This window comes from Aquarana catesbeiana, linkage group LG05, assembly GCF_042186555.1.
Source record: "Aquarana catesbeiana isolate 2022-GZ linkage group LG05, ASM4218655v1, whole genome shotgun sequence".
In the NCBI taxonomy this organism is placed as follows: Eukaryota; Metazoa; Chordata; class Amphibia; order Anura; family Ranidae; genus Aquarana; species Aquarana catesbeiana.
In genome coordinates this window covers 318439975-318454479 of record NC_133328.1, presented here as the reverse complement: position 1 = coordinate 318454479, position 14505 = coordinate 318439975, and the positions used below count along the sequence as shown (strand labels likewise).

Below are 14505 nucleotides of genomic sequence, written 5' to 3'. Positions count from 1 at the left end.
CCCTCAAGCGGTCTTGCATACACACGGTCACACCAAAGTCCGACCGTCGAGAACGAGGTGACGTACAACACGTACAAAGGGACTAGAAAAAGGAAGTTCAATAGCCAGTAGCCAATAGCTGCCGCCTCGTTCTTGCTTCAGAGCATGCGTCCTTTTTGGTCCGTCGGAACAGCATACAGACGAGCGGTTTTCCCGATAGGAATTGGTTCCGTTGGAAATATTTAGAACATGTTCCATTTCTAGGTCCGTCAGAATTAAAAAAAAAAAAAAAAAAAAAAAAAAGTCCGATAAGGCATACACACAATCGGAATAGACGATGAAAAGCTTCTGTCGGACTTTTTCTGTCGGACATTCCACTCGTGTGTACGCGGCATTAGAGTCTGCAAAAGACTTGAGACTGGGGCAGAGGTTCACCTTCCAGCAGGACAATGATCCTAAACATACAGCTAGAGCTACAATGGAACGGTTTAGATCAAAGCATATTCATGTGTTAGAATGGCCCAGTCAAAGTCCAGACCTAAATCCAATTGAGAATCTGTGGCAAGACTTGAAAATGACTATTCACAGACGCTCTCCATCCAATTTGACAGAGCTTGAGCTATCTTGCAAAGAAGAATGGGCAAAAATGTCACTCTCTAGATGTTTAAAGCTGGTAGAGACAAAAAGACTTGCAGCTGTAATTGCAGCGAAAGGTGGTTCTACAAAGTATTGACTCAGGGGGGCTGAATACAAATGAACGCCACATTTTTCACATATTTATTTGTAAAAAATTAGGAAAACCATTTATCATTTTTCTTCCACTTCACAATAATGTGCCAATTTGTGTTGGTCTATCATATAAAATACATTTATGTTTTTGGTTGTAATATGACAAAATGTGGAAAATTTCAAGGGGTATGAATACTTTTTCAAGGCACTGTAGATAAGTAATTGATGTTTTTTTGTTAATCATAAAGAAAAGGTGTGGATTGTTACAGATGTTTGTTTTTAAATTTGGCTGCAGTTCAGTTTAAATATAATTTTTTATGATGGTTTGAGTTCATGGTAAAAAAATATTGATAAAGGCCCAAAAGATTGCAAACTATAAGAAATGTGTACCTAATGTATTGCATCTCTAGAAAGAACTATCTCACCACTACTGTATGTATCTAATGTGTTTTTAGGGGGATTCCCCAGTATTACTAAATGGCATCAGCTGTAGCTCTTGAAAATAATTTATTTTATTACATTGACTTAAAATATTACTGATTTGCTTAATTTCAAACAACCTATGGGGGTCTCGCTTTCAAAATTAAATTTTAGCCCATCCCCATATGTATAACATTTACACATGATGTATTATGTTCAATGTAATATATAATTTTTTTTTTCCACGTTGAAACAAGCAAGGTTTTTATTGCGAAAGAGATGTACCGTACATACAAAGACTCAATAAAACCTCAAAGTAAAACAAAACATATCCATGTGGTGACCTACAACATGGTAAATGGTGATACTCTGGAAGCATTCTCAGGTTCAAACAAGAGTTTCTAGTTGGTGCCTATAAATGTATAAGCAGTGTCTGGTGACAGGGTCTCTTTAAATTTTCTCTTACGTAATGATTATCTTTCATAGATACCATGCAGCTGTTATTATTCCAACAAATGTACTGATAGTGTTGTGAACATTGTCTAGTGTATACTTAACACTTGGTGGCAGTATATATTCACATTAAGAAAATCTTTTGCTTTCTGTGACCTGTATTCCCAATATAGATTATGCTGTTCATATCTTCGGATTCATGTAGAAAGCAGCTACCCATGTCTATTTTTACATGAAAGGTATCGGGAATATAGGCATTGTCAGATTTTGGTGTACATTTACACTGTCATTAGTATATTTAATGCTTTTGCCACGTTTTTAAAAGTTTACATTTTAACATTGTATAGTATACGATCTAACTAGTTCCCTAAATAGTCCTTTTTTCAGTTATCATTTTTATGTTAAAAAAACTGCAACACATAGTATAAATTAAAGTGTATGTCTAGTAGAGCTGGCTGATTTTCTCCCAAAAAAAAAAAATCAGCGATTTTTATTTATTCATTTATTTAAAAAACTCGATTCACGATACGAATCGAGGTGTGTTTTTTTTTTTTTTTTTTTTCTTTTTTGATGGACCTGTGGGCAGGAGTTTTTAGGCGAGGCCACGGCTTCGGCCTAGTCCGTGGCATCTGGCCTCGCGGACTAGGCTGAAGCCGCAACCTCACCTAAAAACTCCTGCCCGCAGCTCCTCAGGACCGGCGCGGTGTCAGCGCCCGGTCCTGGGGAGCTGCAGGCAGGAGTTTTTAGGCCAGGCCGTGGCTTAGGCTCAATGCGCGGCGTTCGGCCTCGCGGACTAGGCCGAAGCCAGGGCCTCGCCTAAAAACTCCTTCCCGCAGCTGCTTAGGACCAGCGCAGTGGAAAAAAAAAAATCAGTTTGCTGAAAATTTGAATCTATTTGACCTCTCAACTCAATTCAAGTTTCAAATCGATTTTTCCCCATCCCTAATGTCTAGGCTGAACTAAAGTAAATCTCTTCAGTACATTCTCATATCCCCATGTCTTCTCCCTTTAAAATCAAAAGTACTGAAAATTGTCTCTTTGGTTTGACAGAGATTCAGGTGCCTCCTACATTTATCTTTGTACTTTGCTGAACTGAAATCCTAATCAGTATTGTCAGCCCTGATCCTGATGAACTATAGAATGACTCCACCTCTCCTCTTCTCTTTTTCTCCATAAACATTCCTCATCTACATTCTCTACACTCCCTTCCCCGCACCACAAACTGCCTGCTGTTAGTCCCTACCTCTGCTGTCAGCTGAATAAACTAGGTGGCCTGCTTGTGTGAAAAGTTCCTGCTGGTCATCCCTTTTGGGAATCTCTTAACAGGTGATATTTGTAGAGTGGGACCAAATGCAAGTATGCTGTGCTTCCTATATGTACAAAAGGAAACACCAGGTAGCAGGAACACTGCTTTTCCTTCCAGGAGACAGTGTAGATGCTTGATGGTTGGAAACTTGAGCAACCCAGTTTTGTTAAACTGGTACAAGCAAAGAATAATCAGTAACCTGTGTAATCTTCAAGTTGTGAAGATTACAAGTTGTTTTATTTTTTTTAAACATGGTATTCTCTCTCGGCTTCTACACGGGGAGGTTGGGGAGTGAAAGGAAGGGCAATGGCACAGATTCACTTTAAAATAGACAAGAGATATATTCTTTTAAAGTAATGATATGTCATATGTGCAAGTGATGTCCTCTAAATAGTTCATCTTTCTAACTCTTTCAGGGTTATAAAGAAGTGTCTCACTATTTTGGTTCTATAAGACAAGTTAGAGGCGACAACTACTGTGCCTTAAGAGCTACGTTATTTCAGTGTCTTAGTCAAACTGCTGAGCTTCCACAATGGTTGAACAGTGCTGATTTAATTCAGGTAAGTTTCCACTTCATAACTTCCATTTACAAAGTTACTCTTGCCTTTTGCTGATCTATGAAATCCATAGATTTATTTTTTTAATTAATAAACCAGGCTTCTGTTAGCATTAAGCCTCACCTATTGTGTAGTAGATGGTACAGAAAGCTGCAACTTCTCTCCACACAAGTGAACAATGGGTATGGAGATCCCGATGCATTCTTTTTTCCTTATTGCTTCACCATTAGCTCCTTTCTCCAGGATTACCACCATCTTCTCCTGTCCTTTCCCTCATCAACTCTCATTCCCCTGACCCCACTACTGACTGCTACACCATCCACTCCAAATCTTCAACAAGAAAAGCCACTTCCAGGAAGATCTACTATCATACCTGGAAACACTGATTTGCCTAGTGTGAACACAGGCACTTCAATCCCAGAGATTTCTCTGTGCCTCTCATTCAGTCTGTGCTACAATCAGGCCCTGATTAGAACTTGGCCCTAAGTGTTCTGAAAGAGCAAGTCTTCAAGGTGTAGCTTACAATAAGCTGCCATTGCAGCACCCTTTGCTTCCTCAGATCTTCTCTGCCTGTCAGAAACCACTCATTGAACCCATCAGGGATGTCCCCCTTAGATCATCTTTCTCTCAAAGTAGCCTTTTTGTTTCTGTTATGTCTGTGAGACATGCTTTGAGTTGGCAGCTATCATCAGTAAGGAGTTGCTCCTCATACTTCACAAAAACAAGTTCGTTTTACACCCAAAACCGTCCTTTTTTCCCAAGGTGGTATCAGTCTTCCACCTCAACGAGGACATAGCCCTACCATCCTTATGCCCTTCTTCAAAGCATCCAAAGGAAATCTCTTAATTGCCTAGATGTAGTTGGAGCTGTCTTATAGTTTGCCTCAAATTTATAGCTTTGATCAGACAAATGGATTCCCTATTTGCCCTGTTCTCAGGACCTCACAAGGGACACCTTGCTTCCAAGTGCACCATCACAAGATGGATCTAGTGCAGTGGTTCTCAACCTAGGGGTGGAATCATGATTTGCCAGGGGTCACCGACTGCTGGGCTGTTCCTGAAGCCCACACCGCTCTCCCAGCCTTTTCTCAGCCGCCCAGCTGGGCTGTTCCTGGAGCCCGCGGGCCCCCACTCAGCCTCTTTGCAGCCGCCCATTCTGTTCACGGCATGGCTGGGGGGCAGAGACTAGAGGTCAGCTGACTGGTGAGGGGTTGAAGGAGACCCTATCTCCTGATTTTGGCATAGGTGTCACTGCTGCGAGAAACCACAAAGTTGGAGACACAATGAAGCCAGGGACACAGTGAAGTGAGTAACACTACCTGTGATTATAGTGGTCATTAAAAGTCCCAACTACACTTCTCTGATCAGCAGATGACCTTGATCAAGAGCACCTAAGTTGGCTGATCAGAACTCCCCCCAGCACTGCCACTCATCCCAACTCCCCCCAGCACTGCCACTCATCCCAACTCCCCCCAGCACTGCCATTCATCCCATTCCCCCACCAAGGAGTAATAGAAGGAATAAAAATACATGGTAGGGGGAAGGGGGAAGAAAAGAGGGGGAGGAACAAAGAAAAAGGGAGAGAAAGAATAAGAGAAAGAACAAGAAAGATGGCTAGAGAGAGAGGTGGGGAAAAAAACAAGAAATGAGGATAGAGAGAGATAAAAGGGAAAAAGGGGAACAAAGAGAAAGAGTGGTACATAAATTGTACCATAAGGGGTTATAATACTGTATGAGTGGAAGGAACTCAGGGAGCGCTAAATGTCCATGGGTTTAGGGGCGCAAACTACTTGTCTTGTCTTGGGTGCCGACAACCCACGCTACAAAAATTATTTTACTGTTAGGGGTCCCCACAACTTGGGAAATTTTATCAAGGGGTCACGGCACTAGGAAGGTTGAGAACCACTGATCTAGTGGCTAGAACTTACACACTCTTAGTGACAAATTTCCTCCTGTGCTTTTATGTGCCCATTCCACTAGATCAGTGGACATTTTCTGGGAATTTTGTAAGGCCACCACCAGGTCCTCTGTTCTTACTTCAAAAGTTTTACCACATGGATGTCAAGTCAAAGGTTTTTGCAGCATCTCTGAAGTTAGGTCTGTTGATCCTTGTTGTTGGACCTATTGGCACAGTCTGTTTGCCTAGTTGCTGCCCACTTCGTATCTATTTTAAACTTTTTTTTTTTTTTTTTTTTACATTTCTTCAGTTCCTGGTTTCTCGCCTAGGCCAAAATGTCATACATCCAAGGAATCTTTTTTTTTTTTTTTACTTCATCTGGAGGAGGGATGGAGGGGCTTTCGCAGCTATGCACACCCTTTTGCATGCGTGCGTGCCTAGCCTAAGGGCATATGGATTTCAGGAAGTAAATACTACATGAATCATCTGCCCTTACTCAAGATGGCTGCGGCTAGAAATGCTAGGGGGTGTTTGTCAAAGTGCTTTATTAACAAAATAAAAGACATGAATGGTTGGATGGGCGAGTTTACTTTCAATATTTAAAAATGAGTAGAATATTGTTTTTAGTTTGTCACACTCCGATACAGTTAGGTTCCGCTTTATTTGACTTTAAGAAAAGAACTTTATGACAAATACAAAAATTCTATTTTTGGCTATATACTTTAGGATCAGCTAAACTGAAACTGTACTGAAATTCTATAACATGTTTGCAGAAAACGGTTATAGTTTGAAAAGTATTGAAGTGTTTAGTTATATCTGATTTAATAAGTGCAAAAAAATATCTGTTAAACCTGCCTGAAATTTAGGGAGCCCACATGTTCCTGTGCACGCTTTGCATTTTTATATGAAGCAATGTTATCAACCATAAAAAATTCATCCCTGTAAACTACAGAACATTTTCTATTAAATAAAAGATATGTGGCGCTATTCCATCAATCAGTAGTACCACTCGAAATATAAAATATAATGGGCCGATCAAACCCCACCTTCTACAGTAAATATCCGGAGAAAGTACCCAATAAATATTAGCATGCCAAGTGAATAAAAAATGGTGGAGATACAATTCTAAGGTATGGGAAAATTTAAAATCTATCAATATACTATCAAGTGCTTAATCAACAATACCAGTTTCCCCTCGTTATGTAAAAACAAAATATTTTTCTATGTGGATCTGTGAAAAAATAAAACTAACTTCTCAAATAAGATGCTCAAAACCAAAGTACATGTGATAATGATGAATCAGTGCCTTACAAACAAATCAATACCTCATACATATTCACTGTGAATGAAATAAATAAATATATGGATATAAATATGACTAATATGGTAAAGTGACCCTTAATCGTGAGTATGCATATACAAATATTAAAGTGACAAAATAGTGCAAAGATGTTCAGCATAAAATGTGCAATAATTGATACATGGCCAAATGCAAATTTCAATCGTACCATAAAATTATAATAAATAAGTAATAAAAATAATAAATTAATAGGGCAGCCAATCCCACCACAGGGATGCTGTCCCAAACAGTGACAATAGTGTAGTAAAGTCCAAAAAAGTGCAATAGTGGTAGGTGTTTTCCACAGCAAAGTCTTTACACACAGTGCTAAACCAATGTGCAGTGATTTTTTCTTTTTTCTATGCACGTTTTAGTGCATCTCCCAAGTGTTTCCCCCAGCCTCTCACCTCCAGAAGCGGCCCCCAATGGGCCAAGTAGAGCGGGTGGATAATAACTAGGAAAGGATGTGTTCCCTGCAGCGTGTCTTTAAGCATCAAATGAGTCTGTCTCTCATCCCCAGCTTCCAGCGCTTTCAGCGGTCCCAGCAATTTAATCAAGAACAGAGGAGAGGTCTCATGGTGTAGTATTTAAAACATTTATTTGAAAAAAACGTAATAACTTACATTAAAATAAGCAGCAAACGGTAGATGTAAGCAAAGCTTCCGGGTTCGGCCGTCCCCGTGAAGCGTCGGCACCTGACTCCTCCTACCCTGACGCGTTGCGTCACAGCACGTGACTTTTTGATAAAGTCACGTGCTGTGATGCAACGCGTCAGGGTAGGAGGAGTCAGGTGCCGACGCTTCACGGGGACGGCCGAACCCGGAAGCTTTGCTTACATCTACCGTTTGCTGCTTATTTTAATGTAAGTTATTACGTTTTTTTCAAATAAATGTTTTAAATACTACACCATGAGACCTCTCCTCTGTTCTTGATTAAATTGCTGGGACCGCTGAAAGCGCTGGAAGCTGGGGATGAGAGACAGACTCATTTGATGCTTAAAGACACGCTGCAGGGAACACATCCTTTCCTAGTTATTATCCACCCGCTCTACTTGGCCCATTGGGGGCCGCTTCTGGAGGTGAGAGGCTGGGGGAAACACTTGGGAGATGCACTAAAACGTGCATAGAAAAAAGAAAAAATCACTGCACATTGGTTTAGCACTGTGTGTAAAGACTTTGCTGTGGAAAACACCTACCACTATTGCACTTTTTTGGACTTTACTACACTATTGTCACTGTTTGGGACAGCATCCCTGTGGTGGGATTGGCTGCCCTATTAATTTATTATTTTTATTACTTATTTATTATAATTTTATGGTACGATTGAAATTTGCATTTGGCCATGTATCAATTATTGCACATTTTATGCTGAACATCTTTGCACTATTTTGTCACTTTAATATTTGTATATGCATACTCACGATTAAGGGTCACTTTACCATATTAGTCATATTTATATCCATATATTTATTTATTTCATTCACAGTGAATATGTATGAGGTATTGATTTGTTTGTAAGGCACTGATTCATCATTATCACATGTACTTTGGTTTTGAGCATCTTATTTGAGAAGTTAGTTTTATTTTTTCACAGATCCACATAGAAAAATATTTTGTTTTTACATAACGAGGGGAAACTGGTATTGTTGATTAAGCACTTGATAGTATATTGATAGATTTTAAATTTTCCCATACCTTAGAATTGTATCTCCACCATTTTTTATTCACTTGGTATGCTAATATTTATTGGGTACTTTCTCCGGATATTTACTGTAGAAGGTGGGGTTTGATCGGCCCATTATATTTTATATTTCGAGTGGTACTACTGATTGATGGAATAGCGCCACATATCTTTTATTTAATTGTATTTTGGGGAACTGAGTGGACCTGTCTATGTTGGCGGCTCTCCATCGGGTGGTTTACCGTCAGGTTCAAGATTTTCTTGCCCACATTGTGGTTTTGCGCACTAGTTCCCATTCATTTAGAACATTTTCTATGTTGTGGATGTTGAGGGGAGAGAAACGTGTTCTGTAGTCCTAAATTCCGTCATGTCTTATGCCGCGGACACACGATCAAATTTTCCAACAGGAAATGTTGGATTTGAGCTTGCTGGTGGTAAGTCCGACCGTGTGTATGCTCCATTGGACATTTGTTGTTGGACTTTCCGCCAACAAATGTTGGCTAGCAGGTTCTCAAATTTTCCGCCAACAAACGTTTGCTGTCTGACTTTCCGATCGTGTGTACACAAGTCCGTCGCACAAAAGTCCACGCATGCTCGGAATCAAGGACGAGCCGGAAGCGCTTTGTCTTGTAAAACTAGCATTCGTAATGGAGACTTCATGCACGTCACTACGTTCGTAATTGTTGGCCAACATTTGTGTGACCGTGTGTATGCAAGACAAGTTGGAGCCAACATCCTTCGAACAAAAATCCACGGTTTTGTTGTCGGGAAGTCTGATCGTGTGTACGAGGCATTAGAGTGACAACACTCTTACTTTATACAGTAAGGGGAAAAAGTATTTGATCCTCTGCTGATTTTTGTATGTTTGCCCACTGACAAAGAAATGATCAGTCTATAATTTTAATGGTAGGTTTATTTTTAAAAATATCCAGAAAACGCATTTAAAAAAGTTGTAAATTGATTTGCAATCGATTTATTTGACCCCTTCACAAAACATGACTTAGTACTTGGTGGCAAAACCCTTGTTGGCAATCAGAGATCAGACTTTCTTGTAGTTGGCCACCAGGTTTGCACACATCTCAGGAGGGATTTTGTCCCACTCCTCTTTGCAGATCCTCTCCCAGGTCATTAGGGTTTTGAGGCTGATGTTCGATAACTCGAACCTTCTGCTCCCTCCCACATATTTTTTATGGGATTAACGTAATTGTAAAGGATGGTTTATATTTTTTTTTTGGGTTGTGTTTTTTTTTTTTTTTTTTTTTTTTTTTTTTTTAAAACCACAAACATATTATACTTACCTCCCACTGTGCAGCTCATTTTGCACAGAGTGGCCCCGAACATCCTCTTTAAACGGGGGCACTGGGGGGCTGCTGCACTGCAAGAGGTTCTTCACCTCAGTGCATAGAATGCATTGAGGTGAAAAACCACAAAGGTTTACAAACCCTTTTACGGTCTGGAGACTGGCTAGGCCACTCCAGGACCTTAATTTGCTTATTCTTGTGCCACTCTTTTGTTGCCTTGGCCGTGTGTTTTGAGTCATTGTCATGCTGGAATACCCATCCACAGCCCATTTTCAATGCCCTGGCTGAGGGAAGAAAGCTCTCACCCAAGATTTTACGGTACATGGCCCCGTCCATCGTCCCTTTTGATGCGATGAAGTTGTCCTGTCCCCTTAAAAGAACCCCCAACCCCCCCCCAAAGCATAATGTTTCCACCTCCATGTTTGACGGTGGGGATGGTGTTCTTGGGGGCATAGGCAGCATTCTTCCTTCTCCAAACACAGTGAGTCTGCCCACAACGCTTTCACCCCAGTTCTCCTCTGAATCATTCAGATGTTCATTAGCAAACTTCAGACGGGCCTGTACATGTGCTTTCTTGAGCAGGGGGACCTTGCGGACGCTGCAGGATTTCAGTCTCTCACGGTGTAGTGTGTTACCAATTGTTTTCTTGGTGACTATGGTCCCAGCTGCCTTGAGATCAATGACGAGATTCTCCTGTGTAGTTCTGGGCGGATTCCTCACTGTTCTCCTGATCATTAAAACGCCACAAGGTGAGATCTTGCATGGAGCCCCAGACTGAGGGAGATCAACAGTTATTTTGTGATTGTTTCATTTGCGAATAATCGCACCAACTGTTGTTACCCTCTCACCAAGCTGCTTGGCGATGGTTTTGTAGCCTATTCAGGCCTTGTGTAGGTCTACAATCTTGTCCCTGACATCCTTGGACAGCTCTTTGGTCTTGGCCATGGTGGAGAGATTGGAATCTGATTGATTGCTTTCTGTGAACAGGTGTCTTTTATACAGGTAACAAGCTGAGATCTTTTAAAGGGAGTGCTCCTAATCTCAGCTCGTAACCCATATACCTGTTATCTTCCATGCACAGTCCCCATCCCCCTTAAGTTAAATCACAAACTAGAACACACTTAACCCCTTCACTGCCCCCTAGTGTTAACCCCTTCACTGCCAGTGACATTTTTACAGTAATCAATGCATTTTTAATCGCACTGATCACTGTATTAATGCCAATGGTCCCAAACATGCGTCAAAATTGTCCAACATGTCCGCCATAATGTCGCAGTCACGATAAAAATCATAGATCGCCGCCATTGCTAGTAAAAATAAATAAATAATAAAAATGCTATAAATTTATCCCCTATTTTGTAGACGTTATAACTTTTGCACAAACCAATCAATATACGCTTATTGCAATTTTTTTTTTTTTTTACAAAAAATATGTAGAAGAATACATATCGGCCTAAACTGAGGGAAAAAAATGTTTTTTTTAGATATTTTTGAGGGATATTTATTATAGCAAAAAGTAAAAAGTAATGCGTTTTTTTTTTTTTTTGTTTTTTTTTTTTAAATTGTCGCTCTTTTTTTGTTTATAGCGCAAAAAATAAAAACCTCAGAGGTGATCAAATACCACCAAAAGAAAACTCTATTTGTGGGAGAAAAAAGGACATTCATTTTTTTGGGGTGCAACGTCGCACGACCGCGCAGTTGTCAGTTAAAGTGATGCAGTGCTGAATCGCAAAAAGTGCTCTGGTCAGGAAGGGGGTAAAATCTTCCGGTGCTGAAGTGGTTAAAATGCACATCAATTTATAACTTTTTTGAAATGCATTTTTTTATAGACTGATCATACGTACAAAATCAGCAGGGGATCATATTTTTTTTCCCTTACTGTAGATACAGCAAAGTGAGGAGCAAGTGCTTGTTACTCTAGGACAGAGAGTGTGTTGCTGGCAGGAATACCAGGTAACAATAAATAGTCTTAAAAGAAAAAGTGCTGCCACCAGATCCAAGGACCGGACTTACAATATTATATTTATACTGTTAATTTGGTAGCCAAATATAAACGTAATCATAGCCAAGTGTTTATGATACATTATCATTTCATTTTGCCCTTTCAAGGTTGGAATACTTCTGCAAGGCCAGAATGTACTAGAGTAACCAACTCTTTTGTTCATTGAATCCAGTTATTCCAAGCATTTAGCCCACATTATTTTCCACTTTGTATTTGTCTGTGATGTGTGTATAGCTGCAAAGAAACATAGATTAACTGCTTGCCGACCGGCTCACGCCGATATACATCGGCAGAATGGCACTTACAGGCATGTTAATGTGCCTGTGTGTTGTCCTTTACGAAGTGGCTTGCGGGCGCCCGCCGCGACCTCTGTGAGTGTGATTGCGGGTCTTGCGGACTCGATGTCAGCGGGGATACCCGCGATCATCTCACGGAGAAGAAGAACGGGAAATGCTGATGTAAACAAGCATTTCCCCGTTCTGCCTAGTGATAGGACACTCATCACAGCTCCCTGTCATCGGGAGCGGTGATCAGTGTCATGTCACACATAACCCATCCCTCCCAAACTTACAATCACTCCCTAGGACACACGTAACCCCTACAGCGCCCCCTAGTGGTTAACCCTCTCACTGCCAGTCACATTTACACAGTAATCAATGCATTTTTAATCGCACTGATCGCTGTATAAACGTGAATGGTCCCAAAATAGCCCCAAAAGTGTCCGTTCTGTCCGCCATAATGTCTCAGTCACGATAAACGCTGATCGCCTCTATTACTAGTAAAAAAAATAAATAAATAAAATAGCCATAAAACAATCCCCTATTTTGTAGACGTTATAACTTTTGCGCAAACCAATCAATAAACGCTTATTGCGATTTTTTTTTTTTACCAAAAATATGTAGAAGAATACGTATCGCCTAAACTGAGGGAAAAATGTATTATATATTTTTTGGGGATATTTATTATAGCAAAAAGTAAAAAATAATGCGTTTTTTTTTTTTTTTTTTTTTTTTTTTTTTCAAAATTGACGCTATTTTTTTTGTTTATAGCGCAAAAAATAAAAACTGCAGAGTTGATCAAATACCACCAAAAGAAAGCTCTATTTGTGGGGAAAAAAGGATGTCAATTTTCTTTGGGAGCCATGTCGCACGACCGTGCAATTGTTAGTTAAAGAGACACAGTGCCGAATCGCAAAAAGTGCTCTGGTCTTTGGCCAGCCAAATGGAAGTGGTTAAACTCCATTTTATAATAAATGCAATATCTTTGTACATTTTTAATGATCTTATGTTAATCCATATTTATGCGTTTTTTGTTTTGTTTTGTTTTTTGTTTTGTTTTGTTTTTTGTTTTGTTTTTTTTTTTGTTTTGTTTTTTTTTTTGTTTTTTTTTTTTTAGTGACTTAAAGGGTAGGGGGGTCGATTTGTTAAGCAGTGGTATGGCCTAACCATTGACATGCCGCTGCTTTAAAAAAAATAATCCAGCACATTTATAAAGCACAGCTCTGGGACTCTAACAAGCAAAGCCCCAGTCATTTTAATGGAGGGGAAAAATGATAAAATGCCAGAAGGAGGGGAAAACCTGTTGTAGGACTTTCACAGGTCATGTGACGAAGATTAGCTTTTACTCGTGAGTGTTCTATAGCATTATACAGAGACTACTCCATTGCACACAGCAGGCTACACACCATCCGCTGCATTACACAACCTGTAACCTAAAAAGTGGGGGTAATGTGAGTGTGGAGTAGTCGCTGGACGTTTTATTGAAGGCATTATCTACGTGTTATAAATGGAGCCCTCACCCATGTTGAGGGTATGCGGCTTGGTATGGTTCAGGAGGGGGGGGGCGCACGCTCGTCCCCATCCCCTTTCCTGACCTGCCGGGCTGTGTGCTCGGATAAGGGTCTGGTATGGATTTTGGGGGAGGACCCCAACGCCGTTTTTTCGGTGTGGGGGTTCCCCTGAAAATCCATACCAGACCAAAGGGCCTGGTATGCTCTTGAAGGGGGACCCATGCCAGGTTTTTTTTTTTTTTTTTACCATTTTCCGTGGAGTTCCCCCTAAAGATTCATACTAGTTACAGTGCTTGGTATTGTCGGGGATCAAAGTCGGATCCCTGTTCATTGAATTCGGACGCATGTCAGACTTCAAGTCGCAGGGCAAAGTTGGATCCAAAGTGGTACGACTGTCGTGTCGTACCAGTGTGAACCCAGCCTTAAAGCGGGGGTCCACCTATCTATTGTGTTTTTTTTTTTTTTTTTGAGTTCATTCACAAACTTTTCTTCTCAGCATTACATACTCACATATTGTGTGTAATATGTCCGCCTGTGTCAGATTTCCTCGGAAAGAATAACTTATATTATTCACTGCAGGCGGTTTCCATCTTCATTGTGGGCATTTGAAGCCCACAAGCATTTATTTCCTGGATGCGGTGAATGCTGTGCTCCCAGCATTCACCGCTCGTTCCCGCACATGCTCAGTGGCATCCTGGGAAGCCTGAGACTAGCTCCCAGGAGACTGTGCGGAGTCTGGGAGAGGCTAGAAACACGCCTACTCCCATGGGAGGAGAACCAGGAAGTGCAAAGAATAGAAAAATAAAAGGTAATTACGGCAATTTAAATTTTTTTAAATGGCATGTCAGCATCTAGGCAAGGAAGAGAATACATACATACAGATATTGTTCAAAATTTGGGTGGAACCCCGCTTTAATGTTTTTGAAGTGTTTTTCTTGTCTTTAGGCTTCAGTCATTTTCCTTTTTTCAGTGTGAAAATTTAGAATGCTCTATGACATCAGCTATTGTCCTTTTCCTTTTTATTTCTTAGTATTGTGGTGGTGTTCTTTCTGCT

The 14505-nt window shown here is 40.5% G+C and overlaps 1 protein-coding gene across 2 annotated transcripts in view; it reads left to right on the top strand.

The window, feature by feature from the left end:
• Positions 1 to 14505, top strand: part of OTULIN (OTU deubiquitinase with linear linkage specificity) — a 99694-nt gene that overhangs the window by 60571 nt on the left and 24618 nt on the right. The window contains exon 7 of one of the 2 annotated variants that reach the window (XM_073630860.1): positions 3304 to 3447. The exons of the other annotated variant lie outside the window; for it this stretch is intronic. Within the exon in view, the coding sequence (XP_073486961.1) occupies positions 3304 to 3447 (144 nt within the window). The remainder of the gene's footprint in view (positions 1 to 3303; positions 3448 to 14505) is intronic. 2 annotated transcript variants of the gene reach the window in all.